The 25,983-nt window shown below is 41.8% G+C and overlaps 1 protein-coding gene across 3 annotated transcripts in view; it reads right to left on the bottom strand.

Annotated features, from left to right (window-relative positions):
* Positions 1-9,875: 9,875 nt before the first annotated feature.
* fez1 (fasciculation and elongation protein zeta 1 (zygin I)) overlaps positions 9,876-25,983 on the bottom strand; it is a 101,658-nt gene continuing 85,550 nt past the window's right edge. For 2 of the 3 annotated variants that reach the window (XM_043676871.2, XM_043676870.2), the window contains 2 exons: positions 18,798-18,863; positions 10,916-15,961 (listed from right to left, as the gene is read on the bottom strand). In XM_043676871.2, coding sequence (XP_043532806.2) covers positions 15,945-15,961; positions 18,798-18,863 — 83 coding nt within the window. In that variant the 3' untranslated portion in view covers positions 10,916-15,944. Of the gene's footprint in view, positions 10,091-10,915; positions 15,962-18,797; positions 18,864-25,983 lie in introns of those variants that run through there. The other variant, XM_087976478.1, reaches the window with a different exon arrangement.

Below are 25,983 nucleotides of genomic sequence, written 5' to 3'. Positions count from 1 at the left end.
CAACACTTTCATGCAGAGGGTGGTGCATGTATGGAATGAGCTGATAGAGGAAGTGGTGGAAGTTGGGACAATTACAATATTTAAAAGACATCTGATGGGTATATGAATGAGAAGGGTTTAGAGGGATATGGGCTGAATGCTGGCAAGTGGAACTATATTGATTTAAGATATTTGATCAGCATGGACGAGTTGGACTGAAGGATTTGTTTCTATGCTATACAGCTCTATGACTCTACATAAAAAGCCTTAAGATTTTCCTTAACCCTGTTTGCCAAAGTCATCTCATGGTCGCTTTAGCTCTCTTAACTCCTTATTTAAATTGTTATGAAGTTGAAGGTGTGTACTGTACCTTTAAGAGAGAGTGCAAGCTAGCAACCATCTGTCATGTCACAGAGTGTGCTGAAAAATTGAAAGATGTAACACGTTGGCTGTAACCTGGATACCAAGTGTTTTCACAGCAGTTCGAATTTAACCAATCAGTTTAAATTATTCCCCAAGATACTAAAACTCAAACGAATTTGAATTTTATTGTTTTGACAACATCAAACCAACGAGACTATCTGATGCTTGGGGTATAAAAAGCACACATTTTGGACAGTTAGCCAGCAAAGAGCATCACCTGCCACTATCAGACAAACTGCCCGAAAATACTCACTATCAAAGGTACATTTCTCATATGAAAAATCTGTACAGCAGAAGACTGAAGACAACTCAGGGAGATCTACAAACAGAGGAAGATGGACACCAGAGACAACAACTGCTGTCTGGTTTTGAAACTTGAGTTGCTGTAAATTTAATAGGGGCTATATTGGATCAGGATATTGTTATAGAGAGGGAGATAGATAACAATTCTTTAAAAGAAAGGAGGCTTGGAGTTGTAAATAGTTGTTGTTTAATGTTCACTTTAGAATTAAAGAATGAAATTGATATTTTTTGTTAAATAGTGGAATTTGGGTAGTTCTCTGTCATTAAAACTTTCACAGATTACGAGACGAGGTGAGCTTTTCTGTGTGTTTTGTTTAATTATCAGTGGGAGTTACTGCCATGTCATAATAGTTTGGGGGCTCATCCAGGATCTGAACCTGGACCTCTTGCACCCCAAGTGAGAATCATACCCCTGCTTTCTTTATATTCCTCAAGGGTTCTGCTTGTCTTCAGTTTCCTAAACTTTACAAATGCATCATTTTTCTTTTTGACCAAGCTCACAATTTCTCTTGTCATCCAAGGATCCTGAACTTTGCCATTCTTATCCTTCATTTTCATAGGAACATGCTGGTCCTGAAATCTAATCAACTGGCCCGTAGAAGACTCCCACATGACAGATGTGGATTTATCCTCCAACAGCTTCCCCCAATCTACATTTCCCAGATCCTGCCTAATTATAGCCTTAACCCAGGTTTGTATTTTCACCTGAGGACTACACTTATCTTTATGCATAAGTAATTCAAAAATTACAGAATTATGATTACTGTTCTTGAAGTTGTACTTTTGTCCCACAATGGAACTTCAATCATCTGGCCAGGCTCATTCCCCAATAGCAGGTCTAGTATGGCCCCTTCCCTAGTTGGACTGTTTATATATTGCTTTAAGAAACCCTCAGGGTCACACCTAACCAATACGCCTTTCTAATCCAAGCCCCTGGTGCTCAGGGACTGCCAGTCAATATATGCGAAATTAAAATCTCCCAGCACAAGAAATCTGTTGTTTTCACATCTTTCCATAATCTGTCCACATACCTGTTCCTCTGTTTCCTTCTGGTTGTTTGGAGGATGGTACTACAATCTTATCAAAGTGATTGCAGCCTTCCTATTCCTGAGCATTACACATATGACCTTGCTGGATGAACCCTCTAAGGTATCTGCCCTTAGAGCAGTTGTGATATTCTTCCTAATCAGTCAGACAACCCCCCCCCCCCCCACCCCCCGTTCTTTTACATCCCTTTCTATTTCATAGTATATTTTCACAAGCCCATGTATCAAGCTCATATGCTTTGTGCTGGTTCAGGTTGGGACTAATACCTGTATGATTGTACCATTTTCTCCCTTTCTCTAACAATGGGTTGTGCATATGGTATTGGTTGATGAGAATAGTGGACGGAAGATACGTGTGAACCTGCTTGCTCTCTGTGTGAGCTGCCAGTGAGGGTAAATTGAAGCTGAGACATGTAGAATTGACGTTATTCTAGTGCATTACCCTCGTACCATATGTGTTCTAAGGTGACATGGAGGACCACGAGCTCACACTCCATTCATTAAACCCCTCGTCCACATCAGTGTTTGTGTAGAGGTGCCGGGAGGGGAATGGTCATGAGGTAGTCAAAGTGAAACTGCACTGATACAGATTGGCAATCACAGAGGTAAGGATCAAAGCTCTGTAAATGGTGTTGAGGTACAAATAATTCACGATCTGATTGAATGGTCGAAAGGTTTGAACGGCTAAATGGTCTCCCTCCCATTCTGAAAAAAATATTAAACAAAATAATAAATACAAAGGGGTAGGTTTTCCCTGTATTCGGTATTTACAGTGTAATTTTCCAACTTTATTGTGCCAGGAGAATTTCATTAGTGTATCAGCAATTCAGAATGCAGCTTGAATGCCAGGCTTGTCTTGTTCAAAGATATTGCGAAAGGCTAAGGAAAGTTTTATTTAATAGTAAAAGGGATGCTGTACAACCACAAGGTGTCACTTTTTGATGGGAATACACCAACTTTTCCCTGCCTGTAGGAGTCTGAGCACACAACGAGGGACGCAACGATGTACATCTTGTTGAATCTACACTTGCATTTTTGAATAAACATCTGGACAGCTAGTGGTGCTGAAATGGTGCCGTGTATGCCTCTCGGACAGCAATTTAACCTACAAGTGAGGAATATATAAAATGACAAAGTACAATAGTCCCTTTTGGATTTGGCCAATTTTCCATTTTCCCTTTTCCTTTTTACCCTTATTGACTCCGTGTCCAAACTCTGCAGTGCCGGTTCCACTAAGGAAATAAAAACTTTCACTATGTTGCTCCCTCACCCTCCATCCCAACATTCTCAAGGCATGGCCTCCTCTTTTATAGGTAGAAAAGCAATGCTGAAGTTGCCAGTAAAAGCTCAGTGTCACATGGCTTAAATATTGAGGCCACCATATGAGTGTACAAAATTGAATAGTGTATTTTGTTTTTGTTTGCTGTAATTGATCCCATTGTGAAATAAAACATTGGCAGATTCTTGAGGTTTAGAGGAACAGTCATCACTCAGCTATGCCTGGAGGCTCTGATCCAAATTTACATTGGCATATTACTAAGATACTTTGCCAGAGAATGTTGCTGAGCTATGCAAAATGTAAGTACACTTAAGTGGACCAACATGTAATCCAAGTGTAGGCCTTTTTCATTTGCACACTCAGGGTTGTGCCATAGTTAAAGTCAACATTAGTCCTCTGCAAAGATTCACACAAACTGCTCAGCTCATCCTACAAACTGAGGATGCTGTTTCATTCCAGCAAGTTCCCTCCTTCTCTGTAGCACTATCTGGAGAAAGGATCACTTACAATACAATATCCCAGAATCCTCCTGTTCAGGTGACTGCCATTTCAAACATTTTTGGATGGTGGTATTAGTTGGGTGGGGAAGGTGGGGGGGGGTTGCTCTTTAAGATCCTATTGGGAGCTGTTGGCACCCAACATCTCATCCCTGACAAGTAAATACAACCAATGCATTGTGCAGCAAAATGCATTTAATTAAACTGATGGCTTTAGAAAGAGTTTTGTTCCATTCTGCAGGAAGATGAAGATCATTTGGTGGGATAATATTGATTTCAATGTTAAAAAACAACAGGCTAGATCATGCCTGATTAATATAATTTAATAACATGCTTAATAACATAAAGAATGTATTGTTTATCGGTAACATATATTAAAAAGCACTTAATGGAAGTAATAATTATCCAAGTGGAATGTCACTAAATCCATCTTCTAGTTTGTATTCTTCAGACCGAATACCTTCTTCCTCCCGATTAAATTGCTCAGGGGACTTTATTTTGGGTTTGATTCTCTGCGTCAGCTGGTGAAACTGAGATCTTAACATCTTCTTGACCCCAGTTTGCCAGGTCTCCAATCTGTTGATCAGTTTGAATTGACAGTTTGCCATTTCATTGGACATTCGATGTAAAGATTCTGCATCTAAAACCATTTGTCTCAAAGGCTCTGATGTTAATGGAGGATCCCACAATGTGGACCAGAGAGACAGGTCCTGGTCATTCAAGAAGATAGGACTGCTGCTGCCTGTCGATAGGGAATCAGCGTCACTCTCTGCACTGACAGAGCCACTGAAATCTGTTGCTATTTGACAAATTAGAATGATCGGCTCAGAAAACCCCTCACTGTTTGCATCTGTTCCACAAATTTTTGCCTGCATCTTGGAAGTCTCTTTCATTAGTGTAAAATCTCCACGCTTCCAATTGGCCAATCGCATCTTCACCTCCTCAAAGCCCCCTGAATCTGGGTCTTCTCTCACCTTGTGATCCCCCTTCACATGGTCATGTTTTGCAGTTACCACTTGCCTTGCAGTATGTAGACTGTATATCTGCTCTTCCTTTATGGTCATGAGGTGCTCTTTAGCATCTAATGGTACCTCATTGGCCTTTGCAATACTTTGACAAAGTGCACAGCTGTTAAAGCCCTCTTTATTTTGGAGAATTTCAAACCCTGCCTCAGTTGTATCCATGTGTCTTTGTTTTGGACTCTGTTGTATACATCTCCTCCATAGTTCTACCATCTTGGCTCTTGACGTATTGAAGAAAGGTTTCTAAGGTGCCTACTCATTGCAAGATGCCCTGCATCCTTCTTCCCTGTCACCAGCTATTACTTCAACCTGTATTGCAATCGATACTAGTGTACTTAAGCAACCAAAATATTGAGCCTGAATCTGCCAGTGGCTAAACATACCTTTGCACGTGACAGCTTAATCAACCAGCAGACCTTTGGGCTTTGTGATGTTAGGCAAATGTGATGGATTTGCAAGTTGATGTAACAGAGTAGTATAACATCACTTACCATAACTAGTCTGGTTAGCTTTGAATATTTAACTAATTGGTAGCTACTGATTAGTGATGCTTTCTAGGACTAGAGATCAGCTGCCCCATTTCAAAAGCATCTGCAGTGACTCAATGCTAACACATAAGACAATGGATTCTGATCCCATTGCGGAGCCATGAACACAAAATCCAGACTGATGGTTGTAAACCTTTTGGATGTGATGCTAAATCAAGGTCCAGTCTGCCATCTGTGCAGCAATATTGCTCTCCCTGAAGACCTCACCAATAAACCCCATTAACTGCAATAATTAAAATGAATGATGTGGCCAGCATCACACTGCGCTTCCATTTGGGATCTTGCTGTACACAAATTGCTTGCTGAGCTTCTCACAGGACTGAGCACAACAATGTACTGAAGTGGCAGGAAGGTTGTTTGGGATGTCTTGTGCTCCTATCCATCTGATTTCAAAAATAAAATGGTAGAAAGAAAGACATTCGTTTATACAGTGCCTTTCACATTCTCTGGATGTCTTACTCATGCAGGGCTCAATCTTATATTGAATAGGGAGGATATGAGCATAGTGGAAGATATAATTACATGAGGAAAATATTGTTGTATGCAGAGGATCTGACAATGGAGAGAATATGGTGTGTATGGCAAGGACATGGTTGTATTTTTTTGTGTAGGTGTGAGACGCAGTGAAAGACACAAGGTCTACAACTCTTTATTCAGTTTCCACCACCAGGAAGAAGGAAACCACCCGAGTGGCCAGTGACAAGCAGCGCCCTTCACATCACAAAGGGCAATGCAGAATGATCAAAAAGGTGAAGGGGAGGGCAGGGATTAAATCAAAATAGAGTTGAAGGGGGGAATAATACACTCCACTCCCTGCAGTGCCCACCTTTCCCTGAAAATCTCAAGGGTGTTGGTGGATACCACATGCTCCTTCTCCAAGGATACCCGGGCTCTGACATACCCAAGAATATGGTTATATGAGGAGGGTATGGCTGTACAAGATCTCAGAGTACAGCAGAACCTTGATCAGATTGTCCAATGGGCTGAGGAGTGGCAGATAGAGTTTAACTTAGCTAAATGTGAGGTACTGCACTTTGATAAGGCAAACCTGGGCAAGACTTATACACTTAATTGATGTGGAAGTTGCCAGTGTTGAATGGGGTGGACAAAGTAAAAAAAAATCAAACGACACCAGGTTATAATCCGACAGGTTTATTTGAAAGCTCTAGCTTTCGCAGCACTGCTCCTTCATCAGGTAGCTGTGAAGCAGGATCATAAGACACAGAATTTATAGCAAAAGATCAGTGTCATACAACAATATCTTGAACAAACCTGTGATTTGGAGATGCTGCTGTTGGACTGGGGTGTACAAAGTCAAAAATCACACAACACTAGGTTATAGTCCAACAGGTTTAATTGGAAGCTAGTGTGCTTTCAATTAAACCTGTTGGACTATAATCTAGCGTTGTGTGATTTTTAACTTTGAACAAACCTAGATTGCTGTTAAGCCTTTCATTTTTTAGGATAGGTTGCAGGTTTCAGTTCATTAACATGTAAATCCCAAAACTTCTTTTGAATCACATTCTCGAGATAACTTAAGTTTTTATGAAGAAAGGTGACATCTCAGCTCAGACAATGTCTCAAGATAACTTTTTCTATGAAACCTTAAGTTATCTGAAGAATGTGATTTGAAAGAAGTTCTGAGATTTACATATTAATGAACCAAAACCTGCAATCCATTCTAAAAGATGAAAGACTTAACAGCAATCTCAGTTTGTTCAATATATCGCATCAGTTGCATGCATGACACTACGATCTTTTGCTATAAATTCCTTGTCTTATGGTCCTGCTCCACAGCTACCTGATGAAGGAGCAGCGGTCCAAAAGCTAGTGCTTCCAAATAAACCCAATGGAGTATAACCTGGTATTGTGTGATTTTTAACACTTAATAGAGTTACTGAGTAAGAGCTGTATAGCATGGAAACAGACCCTTCATTCCAACTCATCCATGCTGACCAGATCTCCTAATCAAGTCCCATTTGTTAGCATTTGGCCCACATCTCTCTAAACCCTTCCTATTCATATACCCATTTAGATGCTTTTTAAATGTTGTAACTGTACCAGCCTCCACCATTTCCTCTGGTAGCTCATTCTGTACATGCACCATCTTCTGTGTGAAAAAGTTGCCTCTTAGGTCCCTTTTAAATCTTTCCCCTTTCACCTTAAACCTATGCCTTCTAGTTTTGAACTCCCAGGGGAGAAGAACTTGGCTATTCACCCTTTCCATGCCCCTCATGATTTCACAAACTTTCATCAGCTTCGAACACGTCAGCCCCAGCCTATTCAGCCACTCCCTATAGCTCAAATCCTCCAACCCTCAGAACATGCTTGTTAATCTTTTCTGAACCCTTTGAAGTTTCCCAACACCTTCCGATAGGAGGGAGACCAGAATTGAATGCAGTATTCCAACAGGGGCCTAATCAATGTCCTGTACAGCCACAATATGACCTCACAACTCCTCAATGCTCTGACCAATAAAGACAACCATACCAACACCTTCTTCATTATCCTGTCTATCTGTGACTCCACTTTCAAGGAGCTATGAAACTGCACTCCAAGGTCTCTTTGCTTAGTAACACTCCCAGGACCTTACCATTAAGTGTTAAATCCTGCCCTGATTTGTCTTTCCAAAATGGTGCACCTCACAATTATCCAAATTAAACTCCTCAGCCCATTGGCCCATCCATTCAAGATCCAGTTGTACTCTGAGGTAACCTTCTTCCCTGTCCACTACACCATCAAGTTTGATGTCATCTGCAAATTTACTAACCATAAATGACAAAAAACAGTGGACCCACTGTTTGCGGTATACCGCTGGTCACAGACCTCCAGTCTGAAAGAAACCCTCCACTATTTGAAACAGAAAAAAATTCCAAGACCCCCCACCTCCCGACATCGCCCTCATCAGACACATCCTGGGACAGGGACAGCTCAATTAAAACACAGAGCAAAGCCCACTCTGCTCTTTCAAAACATAAAGCCCTAGGTCTCTCTGTTAAATAAATATAAAGAAGCTATTACTCTGGGGAAAAAAAATGGATAAACAAGCAAAAAAATGAAAATGACACGACCTTGACTTTGCCGCTACCAACCTCTTTTGGGCAGGGACCACAAGGGGCCAAAATAAAAATAAACCCAAGCAAAATCAAAGAAAACAAATAATTAAACAAACAAATAAATATTGAAATCCCCTTTGTTCCATCCCCATCGAACACTCCTGGAGCAGGGACAATATTGGTTTAAAATCCACAGCAAGTTCCCCTGCTCATTTCAACTAAAGATAAAATTCCCCTCACACCATTCCTCATCAAGTACATCTGAGACAGGGATAGTACGGGGCTAAAATAGAAGCATCTTTGACTCTTCCATGGGGTCCAAAATTGGAACAAAGGATAAATAACACAGCCCTCTTGCTGGAGAAAAGCAACCCTTCACCACCACCACCACCCACTATCTCTTACGTTCAAGCCCGTTCTGTATCGAAATGGCTAGTTCTCCCTGTATTTCATGTGATCTAACCTTGCTGAACAGTCACCATGCGGAACCGTGTCAAAATGCCTTGCTGAAGTCCATATAGATCACGTCCACCGCTCTATCCTCACCAATCCTCTTTGTTACTTCCTCAAAAAACGCGATCAAATTAGTGACTAGAGCCCTGGTTAATGGTAGGGCCCTGGGGAACGTTGCCAAACAAAGAGACCTAGGGCTGTAGGTGCACAGTTCCTTAAAAGCGGAATCACAGATAGACCTGGTGGTGAACAAAGCATTTGGCATGCTCACCTTTCATTAGTCAGCACATTGAGCATAGAAGTGAGAATGTCATATTGCAGCTGTATGGGACATTAGTGAGGCCACTTGTGGAATATCGCACAGCATTCTTGTTGGCCTTCTATCGTAAAGATGTATTTGGTGCGCTTGCCTTTATTAGTCAGGAATGTAGGAGTTGGGAGGTCATGTTGCAGTTGTACAGAACATTGGTTAGGCCACGTCTGGAATACTACATTCAACTCTGTTCTCCCTGCTATAAGAAAAATGCTGTTGAACCTGAAAGTGTACAGAAAAGATTTACAAGAATGTTGCAAGGACTGGAGAGTTTGACTTATAGGATGGAGCTGGGGCTATTTTCCCTGGAACATCAGAGGCGAAAGGGTGACTTTATAGAGGTTCATAAATAGCATGGAAAGGATGAATAGTCAAGGTCATTTTCCTAGGGTGGGAGAGGGTATAGGTTTAAGATGAGAGGGGAAAGATGCAAAAATTTAAAGTTATCACACAGAGGGTGGTGTGTGTATAGAATGAGCTGCCAGAGGAAGTGGTGGAGGTGGCATCTGGATGGGTGTATGAATAGGAAGGGTTTTGAGGGATACGGGCCAAGTGCTGGCAAATGGAACTAGATCAGTTTCGGACAACTGGTGGATGTGGACGAGGTGGACCAAAGGGTCTGTTTCCATGGCATATAATCCTCTGACTCTGTGGCTGTATGGGGAGGATGCAGCTGAATGAGGAGGTTGTATTTGTAAGGGGTGGATGTGGCTGTAAGGGGAGGATACAGCTAAATGGGGACGATATGGCTTTATGGGATGTTTAGAGCTTTGTTTTTCCAATTAATACAATTTGCATATAATCTTTGAGAAAGTTCCAAACTGACCCATTTCCAAACAGTTAACAGAAATTACATCTCAATTCTTGGGTGTTTAACAATTGCAGCCTTTTTCTTGAAAAATCACTTTTACAAGAAATGTGGGAAATAGCAGCTGGACTAAATTCCACACGATTCTGACTTCTCTCCAACTTCACTGCCTCCATCTGTTTCTGTCTCTGATGGTTTTGTTGACTGTGTTTATTTCTACATCTCCAGTCTTTCAACATGCCAGGCTGGCAGATTGGTTTTGATGTTGTCCACTGCTCGACAATGACAGCAGAATTACAGAGCTGGCAGGAGAGGCCGAGAGTTCGAGACTGGAAGACAGCCTGCACCTTTACAGGAGGGAACCTGAGGAGAAAGCACCACAGGAATTCAGTGGCCTGACTTGGGTTTAGGGTCTGGAGAATCTCTATCCTATTGAGCCAAGTAATAACCGGTACAGAAGCAGACATCGGACAACCAATTGTTATTAATCAAAACGGGATTGCAGGCCAACATTCCAACTGCTGGTCGTCCAAAGGAAGTATGTCAACTGCAGGAACAACCATACTGACCTCTGTTCCTTTTTAATTGGGAATGCCATTTTGACTATCAGTCAGGGCACTTTTGCATTGGCTACCAACTCCAGCACCAATGTCAATGTAATACTCTTTCAGCAAAACATGGTGCCAATTCTGATTCTTCTGGGGCAATACAGTTGCTCAGTGATTAGCACTGCTGCCTCACGGTGCCAGGGATCTGGGTTTTATTGTGGCCTTAGGCAACTGTCTATGTGGAGTTTGAACATTCTGCCCCCCCCCCCCCACCCCCATCTGTGTGGGTTTCCTCCTGGTGCTCTGGTTTCCTCTCAGTCCAAAGATGTGCAGATTGACCATGGGAAATTGCCCCGTAGCATGCAGGCTAGGTGCATTAGCCATGGGAAACATAGGATTACAGGGATAGGCTGGAATTATTTGGAAAGTCGGTGTGGACACTATGGGCCGAATGGCCTGCTTGCACACTGTTAGGATTTTATGATTACATACTGATACCTTGATTTCAGGCTTGAACCCATAACTATTTTGTAAGAAATTTTAACAATACTATTTAAACACTAGCTGAGCTGTGATGTGGCTATACTTTAACTTCCAACCAAGATGGTCTGTGAATAACTGTAAGAATTCCATGCATATAAAATATTGCAAACCTTTATTGTTAATAATGCTAACATTTTCAATTACAACTTTATCATATCTAACCATTATTTGACACGCATCAGCCAAAGAAGTATATTTTAAAGAGACAATATCGCTTTTGTTTTTAAGTGGAGCGAGAAGGCGGAATTTAAATTTGTCCATAGTGGTTTTAGCACATGCAGATAATGTAGTTTTGTTGGTTTGGATGACTCCCACCAAATGGCCATTCTTAAATCCACCTACTCCGCCTATAGTAAATTGCATCATTTCCTGTTGCTAAGGAAGAGGGAATCATTCCTCGACTGGATCATGGATCATCCCATCTTGCGACAGGCTGAGGCATCCATTTCACCTCATGTATGTTTAGCTTCTGTTTTGGGTTGGGGGATGAGGTGTGTGTGGCTCTGATGTGGAGGACAGTGAGAGAAATTTAAACCAAAAATGTGTCTTTAAAATAAATGACCAGGCAAGCCCCAGTACCAAGGCAGAAGATAGGACCAGATATCTGTCTCATATCTTAATGATGGTCTTTCTGTGTCCTTGAATGGCCTCACACTCTATTCTGCACGCTACTGAAGGTGGTGAGCCCTTTCCATCATTGTCTAGGCCAGACCAGGAGTTCTCATTTGCAGAGTACAGCATTGGATCAATGTGGAGCTCCATGACTTGGTGGAGGTGGGGAATGAGGAAATAGTTACACTGTTTCCACTGCACACTGACCACTTACAAAACACAACTGATGTTGTAGCAGCAGTGGAATTGGGGGAGAGGAGTGACAATGTAAAAAGTTATAATGTTATTGGAAGAAAACACTTTTGTCAAAGCATTTCATCTTGCTCTCATTAGGACAATTTTCAAGAAATACTGATTCAAGAGGGAAAGCCAAAATTTATACAGTGTTGATTGGTTGAAAAGTGGTTCTGATTGCCGTGGTGAATACACCATATATTGACACTTTACAGCAGCAACATGTGTTATTCAAAGACCTTCTGCCTGTCACACAAGTATGTAATATATCAATTGCAGTGCTAGTGTGTTGCTAGATATGTAGGCCATTCATCACTGATGGATTATATCAAAGAACATATCCCTTTACAGCTTTGTTAGAACAAAGGTACAGACTCTATCTAATCAACCCAAGCTTGTAACACTTGCTACGCAATATCCAACATTGATAAGATTCTGCAACTTGGTAACCATTTCCTGGATAATTCTGAGTGCATGAAGAATTTCACTGACAGCCAATTGAGTTGAACCCACAGTGTGGTACCACTTGCATGTACATGTATTAATACACAGGGTTATGCTTTTTGTAGATAGTAAACGAACATGCACACACTGAACTTGTTTCAATTCAACACAATAGTTGACAGGCATTTGCTGGTCCTGACCACAGTCAACATGCTTGGTTTTAAATTTCTGACAAGATGACACAGAAAAGTCATGTTCTGTGCTACCAAAGCTATAATACCTCATTGTATTGACTGTATGTGAACAGGAATTAGGTCAATAATTAATGCACTTTGGTGCCAGGCTCTGAAAGGGGACATCCCCTTTCTTTACTCAGCGAGTCGTGAGTTTATGGAATGCCCTGCCAGTAGCAGTGGTGGACTCTCCCTCTTTATGGGCATTTAAACGGGCATTGGATAGGCATATGGAGGATAGTGGGCTAGTGTAGTTTAGGTGGGCTTGGATCGGCGCAACATCGAGGGCCAAAGGGCCTGTACTGCGCTGTATTTTTCTATGTTCTATCCAAGTGAGTCAGCCAGAGACACAATGCGGGATAAGTAATTAGCCTGTCAAAAAGAAAATAACATCGGAAGGTGGCTGATCTCTGAATACTGTTACCCTGTGAAATGATGCAATAACAGGAATGTGGGAGAGAAGGTGTCCACATCGATTCAGCACACAAAAAAGAGAAAAAGAGAATACACAGGTATTGTCTCTTTAAAGGTGAAACTCTGCAAGTCGCACACATATCCTTATAGGAAGGCAGTCAGAGAAACATTCATTTGGCAGACTCCATAGTTCCATTCTCTCACTACTTTAAAAAAAATTAGCATTATTTAATAATCAATATTAATGTTCATCCTTCAGTGCCAATGAAACACATTCACTTATTGACTAGAGAAATACCGCACGCAATCCAAATACATTAGCTCCTTTATTAACAGCATCCACAAGCCTTTGAAAAACAATACCAGAAAATAGTCAATTACACAGAAAATTCCACCAGAATCTGGGGTAATATTTATATCAGGGCATAAGTACTCAAATGAATGGGCTCAAACCAAATAGTTCAGCCCTTTTCTTTAGACTTAGACTTGCTGTATTTCTGGCTTTTTCCTCTTCTGACTTTAGATTTCTTGCTTTATTTCCAACACTAGAGCCACATTGTTTCCTCCTACAACCTCACCTGGAGTCTGGCTGTACACTCATTCAAATGCGAAGAACTTTGCCAAAGATTGCCTAAAATTGGAGAAATCATGAGTTACCATTGCTGCTTGCATGTTTGACCATTGTCACAATGGCTTTTATGAACCACTTAATTTCTGTGTTTGGACTTTGATTCCAATCACAAACCTCAATCTTGAAGCAACAGCTTCTAATTTCGGTGCTTTGGCTTTATCAGTTCTGCGACAGAATAGGTTACAAGCAGAGTGAAGTTCTTTTTAACTGCACTGCTGAACACTCCCAGATTAGCTACAGCAATGGGAAAGTGCAGAATAATGTACTTGTTACTCTTTGGAAACAATGCAGCTTCTGGACAAAAGAAAAACCTTTCCCTCAGTGTAACAGTTCTGATCCCTGCAACCTCTCTGAGTAAAGAGTATCTGGTTAGAGCAAAATTGTGAGCAATATTGCCATGCAGATTCATAGCACAAGGAGTGGTTTGATTCTACAAAAACACTTTTCATTTGGGGGGGGGGGGTGGGTTTAAACTCCTTTGCATCCTGTGTGCATTTGACCTTGGGCTGTAAAAATGGGCAGGGACCCAAAAAGCTGCAAAGTTCTGTAACCTAATTCACACTAATGGTATAAGACAATATTTTCAATAAAATTGGGAGGGTGTCATCCATTTCCTTCCTGTTTCAGGATGTGAATCTAACAGGGGTTGTCATCAAATACTAAGTTTTGAACTTCACTTTGTAGCAAGTATTCCTGATATACTGATCAGGCATCGTGCACACATTTCAAATTCTGAAACCTCTGTGTGATAACAAAATCAAAACTGAAACTGACTGACACTTTTTAATGTTAGAGTGCTTTCCTAATAATCTGACATAATTTAAATATGTGCTTCAGAGATAAAGCACAAGGTCTTTTGTGAACTTCAATAACCTACAAATCCAGGAGCATAGGATCAGGAGTAGGCCATACAATTACTTGATCCTGTTCCATCAGCCAATTAGTTCACAGCTTATCTGTATCTTAACTCCATTGCCTTGATTCCACAATTGTTCAATACGTTAAACTCAACCAGTTTTGAACATTTAAATTGCTTTTAATAACGGCTTTTTAGTCTACGAAGCTTCAGATTCCCACTATACCAGTAAACAAGTTTAAGTATTGCAGCATTTTTAATTTTAAAAGACTTTCGACAGACTGTACCCATGAAATTATCGCACCCATGAAAATACATCTCCCTCCCATAACTGTGGCATCTACAGCAGAAACCACTTTCCAATACGTGTGCATGGAAGATTCTACTTCTAGTGCCCATTTCTACATATCTTACAAAATGCCTGTCATACCCAAGGGAACTGATCATCGATGAATAATGTAGGCTGCAAGGTTAGATTTTTCAAAGACTCATATTCTGCAAGTCAACTGTCATAGAGGCTACAGTTCCTTCTTAATATAAACCTCATTCATCTTGGAAATACATAAATAATCAGAGCACCACTGAGGTAATACTGAACTATGACTGATCTTTAGATTTACTGGGCACAAGTCAGTTTAGAAACACTACACTGGAACAATATTTACATAATCTATAACATGCCAAGCAATTCTTTACAAATCAGGATGTGGATAGTACAATAAAACAGGGACATGTCTGCTAAAATAATTCTGGCTTAGGCAACATGGCAATTAACAGGCATAGGGAAGAATGTGAAATGCTGAGTGTTAGAAATCAGAAACCAATTTCCTCCCTCTTGGAATCCCATCTCCTGAATTAGAATTAGAGCAAATTTCTTTCAGCTGACTGGTACATCTCCCTCCCTTAACTGTGGTATCTACAGCAGAAACCACTTTCCAATACGTGTGCATGGACGATTCCACTTCAAGTGACCATTTCTGCATATCTTACCAAATGCCTGTCATACCCACAACCAGCAATTGTGGAATACCGGTTGTCACTTGGTACTGTCCCAGGTCAGCCCCTGCCGCTGGCCTCATTAGATCCCACAGTCTCTGAACAGCACCTGATCTGATGCACACACAACTTCTGATCTCACAGGAGAGCCCCCACTATTCCCTACTTCACGCGTGTAGCATATTGCAGTAATATGGCAGCCTTGTGACTTTAGCGAGAATGCTTTATATTTTGACTCTCCAGCCCATAACAGAAGATCCACGTGATTCATCATGGAAGCTGAGTTAACTCAGGATGGATAACATTTCTGCGGTACTAATTGGAAATGCCCAAAATTAGGAGTGGATTACAACACAGGCTTTAATTCCCATGACCCCAGCACCAAACATGCCTAATGATCAACCATGATGGATTAAGTACAGCTACAATTAGATTGTTCCTGTTAGTATCTATACTGTTTGTGGATGATTTCTGCATTGGATTATTTGACACCAACAAGTATCAGCTGATACTTAAAAATATGTTATTTACAAAACCTTTCCCGAAGCATAAGGAACTGCATTGTTTTCATTTGGTCATGCCCAGGTCGGAGACAGTTTCACAAAGTTTAGCAGTCGGGAAATTATGTTGGCCTCAAGATGCAGTCTGCAAGCGGGAATCTGGCAGCCCAGTCAATCCTGGCTTTCCACAGTGTCAGGGCCTGGATTTAAGTTGGGCACAGAACTGGAAAAGACAAGATACACATCAAAACATAATGGAGATATGCAGAGTAGGTATCACATGGCATTAACCAGAAATTGACATGACCTGAAAACATCCTGTCAAACTGCACCTTTCCAAAACTATCCAGGAGGATATTAGATCCCAGATGTTCTTTAAGCATACATATCAACCTGTCACTGTATTTATTAGAATCGTAGAATCCCTACAGTGTGGAACCAGGCCATTCAGCCCAATGAGTCAACACCGACGCCCTGAAGAGTATTGCACCCAGACCCACCCACCTGCCCTATCCCTGCATTTCCCATAGCCAACTCTTCGAGCCTGCACACCTCTGAACACCAAGAGCAATTTATAGAATTCATTGAATCCACAATGTGGAAACAGTCCATTTTGCCCAAAACGTCCACACCAACCCTCCAAAGACTAACCCAACAAGATCCATTCCCCTACTGTATTACTCTACATTTACCCTGACTAATGCACCTAGCCTACACCCTTGAACACTATGGTCAATTCATCTAACCCACACATCTTTGGGCTGTGGGAGGAAACCAGAGCACCTGGAGGAAACTCACGCAGACACTGGGAGAATATGCAAATTCCACACAGAAAGTTGCCTGAGGGTGTAATCGAACCTGGATTCCTGGTGCTGTGAGGCAGCAGTGCTAACTGCTGAGCCATCATGCCACCCCTACATTTACCCCTGATTAATGCACCTAGCCTACACATCCCTGGACACTACAGGCAATTTAGCCTGGCTAATCCACCTAACCTGCACATCTTTGGTCTGTGGAAGGAAATCCAAGCACCGGGAGGAAACCCACATAGACATGAGGAGAATGTGCAAACTGCACACAGGCAGTCACCTGAAGCGAGAATCAAACCTGTGTCCCTGACACTGTGATGGGTTGCTCGGTTGGGGGTTGGTTAACTCAGCTGTAATGAGAGAGAAATCCATGGTCCTCTGGGACATGATCATTTTCACTCATTCATTTCTGGGGCCTACTCACATTCAGCTTCACTGTGGCCTCGAGTCACGGGTGATCCTCTTGCTGGCTCTTGGCTAGGCTGGGTTTCAGCCCTTGTTTCGGTTTAGTGGTTGTACACACCTCTCCGAGTTAGAGGTTATGTATTAAAGCTCCTCGCCAGTAGCTAACCTGATTTCAGTATAGAACGTGGGGGAGGGGCGCATCATCGGCTTTGTCAATGAGAAAATAAGAAGACACCCTAACTGCTCGCTTGTAAAAGATTATATCGTGACAAGTGAAAACAAGCAGAGGAGATGTCCTGACAAACATTTAACCTTCAACTAACACAATTTTTTAAAAATCCCAGACCGTTTGGTCATTTATGCCCTTTTTACTTGGAGGCCTCAGTTTTCACATATTGGCTGATAGGTTTCTCTTTGTTGCAGCTGAACTTCATTCGTAATAAAACATTTTGATAGAAACGGGAGCGGGAGAAGGCCATTTACAGAAAATGCTGGAGGAACTCATCAGGTCTGGCAATGTCTGAGGAGAGAGAATCAAAGTCTGGGATGTGTCGAGTTTTTTGGAGGGCCTCCCTATGCAAGACTTTAACTTCACTTTGCCCCATCCTGTAACCTTTGACTCCATTTACATCATCAACGTATTTGTGAAAGGTGCTATGTCAGTGCAAATCTGTCTTTTTTTTTGCACTCTGGTTCTAAGAGAATGTTATTAAAAGGAAGGTTATTTGCCTTGCTTAACAAGTGAGAGGGCCACATTACAGTAAAGCAGAAGTAGCACTTGCTTCTGATTTCCTGTGGGGAAATCCCTCATTTGCATTCAGCAAGAATTAGGTTACTATCAGATGGTGGTGGAAGATATACGCATTTTATAAGAGCATTCTGCTTGCAATCTTCACCAAAACTACAATTACATATGTGGCCGTAAAAGAAATTGAGTAGCACTGCTCAAACAACTATATTTTGTTAAGATATCATCTTCAAAGCTTAGCTTTGCTTTTTCTCAGCTTTACTGCACTTTTTCTTTTGATTTGCACCATTCTCCAGGTCATGCTCTGAGCAACTGCTCAACAAACAGGAGAAAAATCAATTCTCAATTACCATCCATGGGGTTCAAAAGGGATTGTCATCTCTCCTGACCTTACAAAACCAATACTGGTCAATAGGTGTCATAAGGTAATAGCAGAAGATGAAAGAGACTTGCAGCTCAATCAACTGTTATAGTTTTAACCACATATCTGACAGTAAATTTTTATTAACTTAGCACATTGCACAATAAACTGATGATGCATTGGATGATGCTTGTCGTGATTGTAACGAGGTCAGCTAGGTGGACCTCACAGAATACGAGTTTCCTGATTGGACCAAATTATCAGCCCCAATCAGGGAGCCCCGGCTGATAGATATAAACAGGACTGTCAGACATCCTTACACTCTGAGACCTGGCTCTGAGGGAGCAGAATTGGTGTTAAGGACTGTCCATGTGTAAATAAAAGATGACTTGGTGGTGGGATACTGGCCTCTGTGGAGTGATTTCAATGCTAATATTAATTCTTTCATTGAGTGTTCCATCCCACCAAACCAAGATGCACATGCGACTATCCCCTGGTTTCAACTGTGCAGAGTGTGGAGGCCAGACTTGGAATAACATTGGTAGAGAAGACTATTTGCTTGAGAGATTTGTATCATCGATAGTCACAGGTGAGGTGCCGGAAGACTGGATGTTGGCTAACGTGGTGCCACTTAGAATCATGAAGAATGTGAAGAAGCAACAAGAGAGTGCAAAGGAAGCACATTCATTATACAGCTTATAGATTTCTATACTTGAAGAAAGACAAACAGTATTACCTTTTAAAATGTAGTCTGTCAGTAAAACTGGAACCTTCTCACTGTCCTCTTTCATGGCCAGAAGGACTGAAGGACAAAGATCATTTGATTAGTGACTTCAAACACTGAACTCGCTGATACACATCAACCACATTTTCACTGAAATTAACCAGTAATGAAAGATCTAGGGTTGGATTATTGTGAGGGAGATGGGTATCAGAAGTTGGGAAAATTCCCATCGTAGTGGAACTTCTCTCTTTAAAAAGACTATATGTTTGCTATATTTTCATTCCAGGAATGTGGGATTGGGATGTTGATGGATATGAAGCAGTGAGGATAGCTGTCAGGGGTGAGGATTTCCCACCTCCACATACTATGGCATCAGATCCACTTTAATGATGCACGGCCTTCACATCTCCACATATTCCCCGTCTCTCCCTTACCCCAAGCCTTTTTCTGATTCACATGCACTTTCTTTGACCATGTGCTAGACATACCCACTCTCCCAGTATCCACTAAATACAGAACTAGAGTCATTAAGAACATAAGATGTAGGGGGAGGTGATGACCTCGTGATATTATCACTTCGACTATTGATCCAAAAACTCAGCTAATGTTCTGGGGACCAGGTTCAATTCCTGCCACAGCAGACTGTGAATTCAATGAAATTATCTGGAATTAAGAATCTACTGATTACCATGAAATCATTATCAATTGTCAGGGAAAAAAAACCTGTGGCTCCCTAAGGTTCTTCAGATAAGGAAATCTGTCATCCTCACTTGGTTGGGCCTATATGTGACTCCAGATCTACAGCGATGTGTTTATCTCTCACCTGCCCTCTGAAATGGTCTAGCCAACCACTCAGTTGCATCAAACACTACAAAGTCTCAACAAAAAGATGAAACTATACAGACAACCCAGTGTCGACCCAGGCACCAAAAAAGACAATGGCAGAAATAGTCCTGTTGATCATGCAAAGTCCTCCTGACTAACATCTGGGGGCTAGTGCCAAAACTGGGAGAGTTGTTGCACAGACTAATCAACCAACATCCTGGCATAATCATACTCATGGAATCATACCTTAGAGACAATGTCCCATGCACCACCATCACCATCCCTGGATATGTCCTGTGCCACCAGTATGACACGAGCCGGCAGAGGTGGTGGCACAATGGGATACAGTCAGGAGGGCGTTGCCCTAGGAGGCCTCAACTCCAGGCTCTAAGACCCCATAATTTCAGGCTAAACATGAGGAAGGAAACCACATATCATCCTCCCTTCTGCTGATGAATAAGTACTCCTCTATGTTGATCAACACTTGGAGGGAGCACTGAATGTGGCAAGGGAGCAAAATTTACTCTGGGTCGGGGATTCCAATGTCCACCACCAAGAGTGGCTCAGCAGCAGTACTACTGATTGGGCTGGTCAGGTCCTAAAGGACATAGCTGCTCGACTGGGTCTGCAGCAGATGGTGAGGGAACCAACAAGAGGGAAAAACATACAAGACCTCATCCTTACCAATCTGCTGGCTGCAGATGCATCTGTCCATGACAGTATTTGTAAGAGTGACCACCCCATAGTCCTCGAGGAGTCGAAATCCTGATTTCACATTGAGAATAACCTCCTTTGTGTTGCTTGGCACTATCACAGGGTGGCACGGTGGCGCAGTGGTTAGCACTGCTGCCTCACAGCACCAGGGACTTGGGGGTTCGATTCCAGCCTCAGGTGACTGTCTGTGTGGTGTTTGCACATTCTGCATGGGTTTCCTCCGAGTGCTCTGGTTTCCTCCTACATTCCAAAGATGTGCAGGGTCAGGTGAATTGGCCAAGCTAAATTGCCCGTAGTGTTCAGGGATGTGTAGGTTAGGCGTATTAGTCAGGGGTAAATGCAGAGTAATAGAGTAGGGGAATAGGTCTGCATGGGATACTCTTGGGAGGGTCAGTGTGGGCTTGTTGGTCCAAAGGCCCTGTTTCCACACTGTAGGGATTCTAATTCTAATTCTAATTCTAATTCTATCACTTTGCTAAATGGAACAGACTTTGAACAGCATTAGTAACTCAAGATTGGGCATCCATGAAGCACTGTGGGCCATCAACAACAACAGAACTGTACTCAAAAGAATTTGCCACCTCAGGGCCTGGCATATCCCCCACTCAACCACTACCATCAAGCCAGGGAATGAACTCTACATTCAATAGAGAGTGCATGAGGGAATACCAGGAGCAACATCAGGCAGACTGAAAAAATGAGGTGGAACCCTGGTGAAGCCACCAACCCACTTGAGAATTCCTCGTCACAAAAATGGAAGAGCCCAGCACATCAGTACAAAAAATAAGGCTGAAACATTTGCAATAGTCTTCAGCCAAAAGTGCCAAGTGGATGATCCACCTTGGCCTCCTTCATTGGTTCCTAGCATCACAGATACCAATGTGTAGCCAATTCGAAACACTCCACATGACATCAAGAAAAGTTTGGAGATACTGGATACTGCAAAGGCTATGGGCCCTGACAACATTCCTTCAATAGTACTGAAGACTTGTGCTCCAGCACTTACACCTCCCATGGCCAAGCTGCTCCAGTACTGGATGTAGGTTTGCTCGCTGAGCTGGAAGATTTGTTTTCAGACGTTTCGTCACCATACTAGGTAACATCTTCGGTGAAGCGAATGTCTGAAGCGCTGGTGGTTTTAGCCCACTTTCTATTTATATGTTTGAGTTTCCTCGGGTTGGTGATGTCATTTCCTGTGGTGATATCATTTCCTATGGTGATGTCATTTCCTGTTCTTTTTCTCAGGGGGTGGTAAATGGGATCCAAGTCAATGTGTTTGTTGATAGAGTTCCAGTTGGAATGTCATGCTTCTAGGAATTCTCATGCGTGTCTCTGTTTGGCTTGTCCTAGGATGGATGTGCTGTCCCAGTCGAAGTAGTGTTCTTCCTTATCTGTATGTGAGAGTGGGTCATGTCTTTTTGTGGCTATTTGATGTTCATGTATCTGGGTGACTAGTTTTCTGCCTGTTTGGCCAATGTAGTGTTTGTTAAAATTCTTGCTTGTTGTCTTTATAGAATAACGGACAGTTTACAGATAATATACAACTGTCCCAGTACAGTAATGACACTGACATCTACCCAATAATGTGGAAAATTGTCCAAATATGTCCTCTACATAAAAAATAGGGCAAATCCAAACTGACCAATTTTTGCCCCATCGGTCTAGTCTTGATCATCAGTAAAGAGATGGAAGTGGTCAGTCACAGTGCTATTCAAGCAGCACCTGCTCAGCAATAACCTGCCCAGTTTGGGTTCTGCCAGGTCCACTCAGCTCCTGGCCTCATTACAGCCTTACTTCAAACATGGACAAAAGGTTGAATTCCAGAGGTGAGGTGAATGTGACAGCCTTTGATATCAAGGCCATATTCGACTGAGTGCAGCATCAAGAAGCCCTAACAAAACTGGAATCAATGGGAATCAGAGGGCAAACTCTCTGGGTGGAGTCATACCTGGCACATAGGAGGATGCGCCATAGATAAAAAGCGGAGAGGGTCACATGTGCAGTCGGTGTCAAATTTGAGGATGTTGGGCTTCAAATGCAGGTGAGGTGTTACACTGAGCCAGATCATTGCTCACAGGTAGGTTACAAGGATCCCATGGAATCATTTTGCAGAAGGCAGTTGGATTTTCCCCAGTGTTTTTATGACCCAATATTTGTTCCTCGACCAGTATTCCTTTGAATGACCATATGGACATTATTACTTACTGGTGTATGGGAGGATGCTGTGCACGAATTGGTTGCCATATTTCCTATATTAAAACAGTAACTATATTTCAAAATTACTTAAGTGGATGTCAAGCACTTTAGGATGTTCTGAAGTCACAAAAGGAGCTATATCACAGACTGATCTAATACAGAAGCAGACCATTTGCCTCATCATATCAGTGGTGGCTCTTTGGCACAGCTATCCAATTAATCCCATAAACTTGCACTGGGGAAAATCCAACTGCCTTTTGCAAAATGATTCCATGGAATCCTTTTAATAGATCTGTCAACTCTGCCCTTCAAAGTGTTATAAAATTTTCTTTTGTAAGTTAATCCACTATACCGTCAGATCACAACATCTGGCTATTTATCATGTCACAATTTGCCAATCACATTATATTTGTGTCTTCAGCCACTGAAAATAGGTTCTCCTTACAAAAACACTTACAAGTTTGAACACCTCAATCAAATTTCTTATTATCCTTCCCTAATTTAAAGAGAACAGACCCAGCAGACACAAGATATTGTGGAAGCTGCAAACCTGAAATCAAAGCAGGAACTGCTGTGGGTATTCAGCATGTGTGGGCAATATTTGTGGAAATGTTAACCTTGCTTCTCTCAAGAGACGCTGCCAAGATCTTTTGAGCACATTCCCTTCTTAATTCCAACTCCTCTAGGTCTTTCCCCATAACTCAAATCCCTCTTTCCTGGTTCCATGCTTGGTTAATTTCTTCCGCATTTTCACCAGGGCCTAAGAATAAACACAAGCCATTCTTTTCCTTGTATTCAGACCTAGGTTTTGACCTTTCTTGGCATTCCATGCCAGGCTTGGCAAATCAAGAGAGAACCTGGCGCCTTGTAGTTCATGTCAAAAACTTGTTCCTTTCAAATGAGCATCAATAGTGAGAATCTGGTGAACATTGTAACTGTTCTCATGACCTCCCTGACTCATGTCCATCGCTGACTGACCTCCATAGCCCTTTACCAGCTTTGAAACGTCGACATCAAGACAAACTATGCTAGAATCAAATCCTTCCCCTGGAATCTACCTCATCAACAGCCACTTACAATAAAATGCAACCCTTTGTGATGCCACAACAAACATAAATCAGAATGGAAAACAAAAGTGATGAAGGATAATTGCTAGTTATTTGTACCTTAATTAATAAAGTAGTCAATTAAAAAGGGCATTTCACTGGCAGCATAGTGTGTTGCTCTCAAGCAGCGAACAGCATAGTCTCCGTCTGGCTGACTCAATATAACGGTTGTCATTAGACAAAGCCAACAGGCTGATAGTGGCTTAAACCAATGAACTGGAAAATTGAGGCTGAAGCCTCCATGTGAATACCTCCAGATAGAATTAAGGAATCCAAAAGAATTTTAAAAACAAAACTTGAATTCTTGGTATCACTTAAAGACTTATTACTGTCTATTGACCTGAATGAAATCAGCTTTTAGCCAACAATGTGGGGAGGATTAGTCTGGTCACTGAACATTGACAATGCAAATGTCTTCATAAAGATTGTGGTCAACATTTTGAACAAAATCATAAAAAGTCTCTTTGGATAGCTTCACAATTTTGCTAAGCACCAGTGCAATCAGTATGTACAGACAGAACAAATCAATCAATAAGGAAGCTTTAAAAAAAGGAGAGAATTAGTCTTTTGTGTGTTTTACTGATGTATTCCCAGCATAAATACATTTGGAATATATATTGAGGAATAGCAGATTTTGCAAAATAAGCCAATAATCGACACCTGAATAGAGGAACAGTTGGATTTCCATCATTATTTCAGTGAAAGAAATGTGCATGATTTTATATTGATTAGATTAGATTAGATTACTTACAGTGTGGAAACAGGCCCTTCGGCCCAACAAGTCCACACCGACCCGCCGAAGCGTAACCCACCCATACCCCTACATTTACCCCTTTACCTAACACTACGGGCAATTTAGCATGGCCAATTCACCTGACTTGCACATCTTTGGAGTGTGGGAGGAAACCGGAGCACCTGGAGGAAACCCACGCAGACACGGGGAGAATGTGCAAACTCCACACAGTCAGTCGCCTGAGTCGGGAATTGAACCCGGGTCTCTGGCGCTGCGAGGCAGCAGTGCTAACCACTGTGCCACCGTGCCGCCCACAAATTGCATATCTTAATTTTTTTTTTCAATGTATACATGCTGCTTGTTTCTGAATTACTTCATGTTCCAGAGTTCATAAGTGTCCTACGCAAGGTTGATCTTACTAATTGTTCAGTAAGAGGTAGTGGAACTTACTATGCACATCACAGACCGAGAGGAAACAGTAACATGGTGAATCCCAGCTTTGAAGCGCTGATGTTCGAAGCATAGGAGCCAGGGCAAGATATAGCCTCAAATCACTGAATTCCTTCCTTCCCAATTTCAGAGGGATTATCTCAAAGGAAATCATAATTTCATCTAAGTTTTGGGACACAAGGGAAATAATGAAAAAAGCAAAGGGGACTACTGCATCCATCAGACTTCATAAAGTCTCTTGCAAGCTAGTTCCAGGGGGTATTAACAGAGTGGTCACCAACCATCACAGTGACTTCTTGTTTAGGTTTCAAGGGCATCAAGGGGTATGGGCAGAAAGTGGGAATATGCCACTGAGACAGAGTGTCAGTCATGATCATACTGAATGGTGGAGCAGGGTCATAGGGCTGAATGGCCTGCTGCTGATCTTAGCTTCCATGTTAGGTAGAGACATAAGTCACTAAAAAAGGAGAGCCCAGCTTAAATTATTTATAATTGGCAATAGGGGAAATGGAGCAGTGAGAGGTGTGAACCAAAAAATGTTTGATTCACACCAGAGAGACAAAAGTGACACCAAAAAAGCATGTAAGTGATAGTAGCTCAGACTGGTAATACTGTATTTAAGTGTTAACCTTTGGGCAAAGTGATAGTGACACATAGTGGTATTGTCACTGCACTAATAATCCAAAAGCCTAAACTAATATCCTGGGGATATTAACATTCCACCAAGGTAGATGACAGAATTTGAATTCAATTAATAAAAAAAATCTGGAATTGAAAACTAGTCTCAATAATGCCGAGCAGAAAATAATCATTGATTGTTATAAAAAAACCATTGAGTTCACTAATGCCCCTTCCTCTAGGCTTGGAAATTTGCCCTCCTTGCCTCCTGTGGTCTAAATGTGATTCCAGTTGCACAGCAACGAGCAGCTAAATGAGCCACTCAGGGCAAAGGAAATTAGAGATTAGTAATATCTATCCTAGAGACACCCACATCTTATGACAGAATACAATTTACAAAGAACAAAAGGACAGAACTGAAATACAAGACACAGAGACAGCAGTTTAGGTTCATAACTCCTTATTAATCATAGAATCCCAACAGTATGGAAGCAAGCCCTTCAGCCCATTGAATTCACACTGACCCTCCGAACTACATCCCACCGAGATCCATTGC

This window comes from Chiloscyllium plagiosum, unplaced genomic scaffold (genome assembly GCF_037043375.1).
Source record: "Chiloscyllium plagiosum isolate Xiang-an unplaced genomic scaffold, Cpla_swu_hap1 HiC_scaffold_29, whole genome shotgun sequence".
In the NCBI taxonomy this organism is placed as follows: Eukaryota; Metazoa; Chordata; class Chondrichthyes; order Orectolobiformes; family Hemiscylliidae; genus Chiloscyllium; species Chiloscyllium plagiosum.
This window is presented reverse-complemented; position numbering and strand designations above follow the sequence as displayed.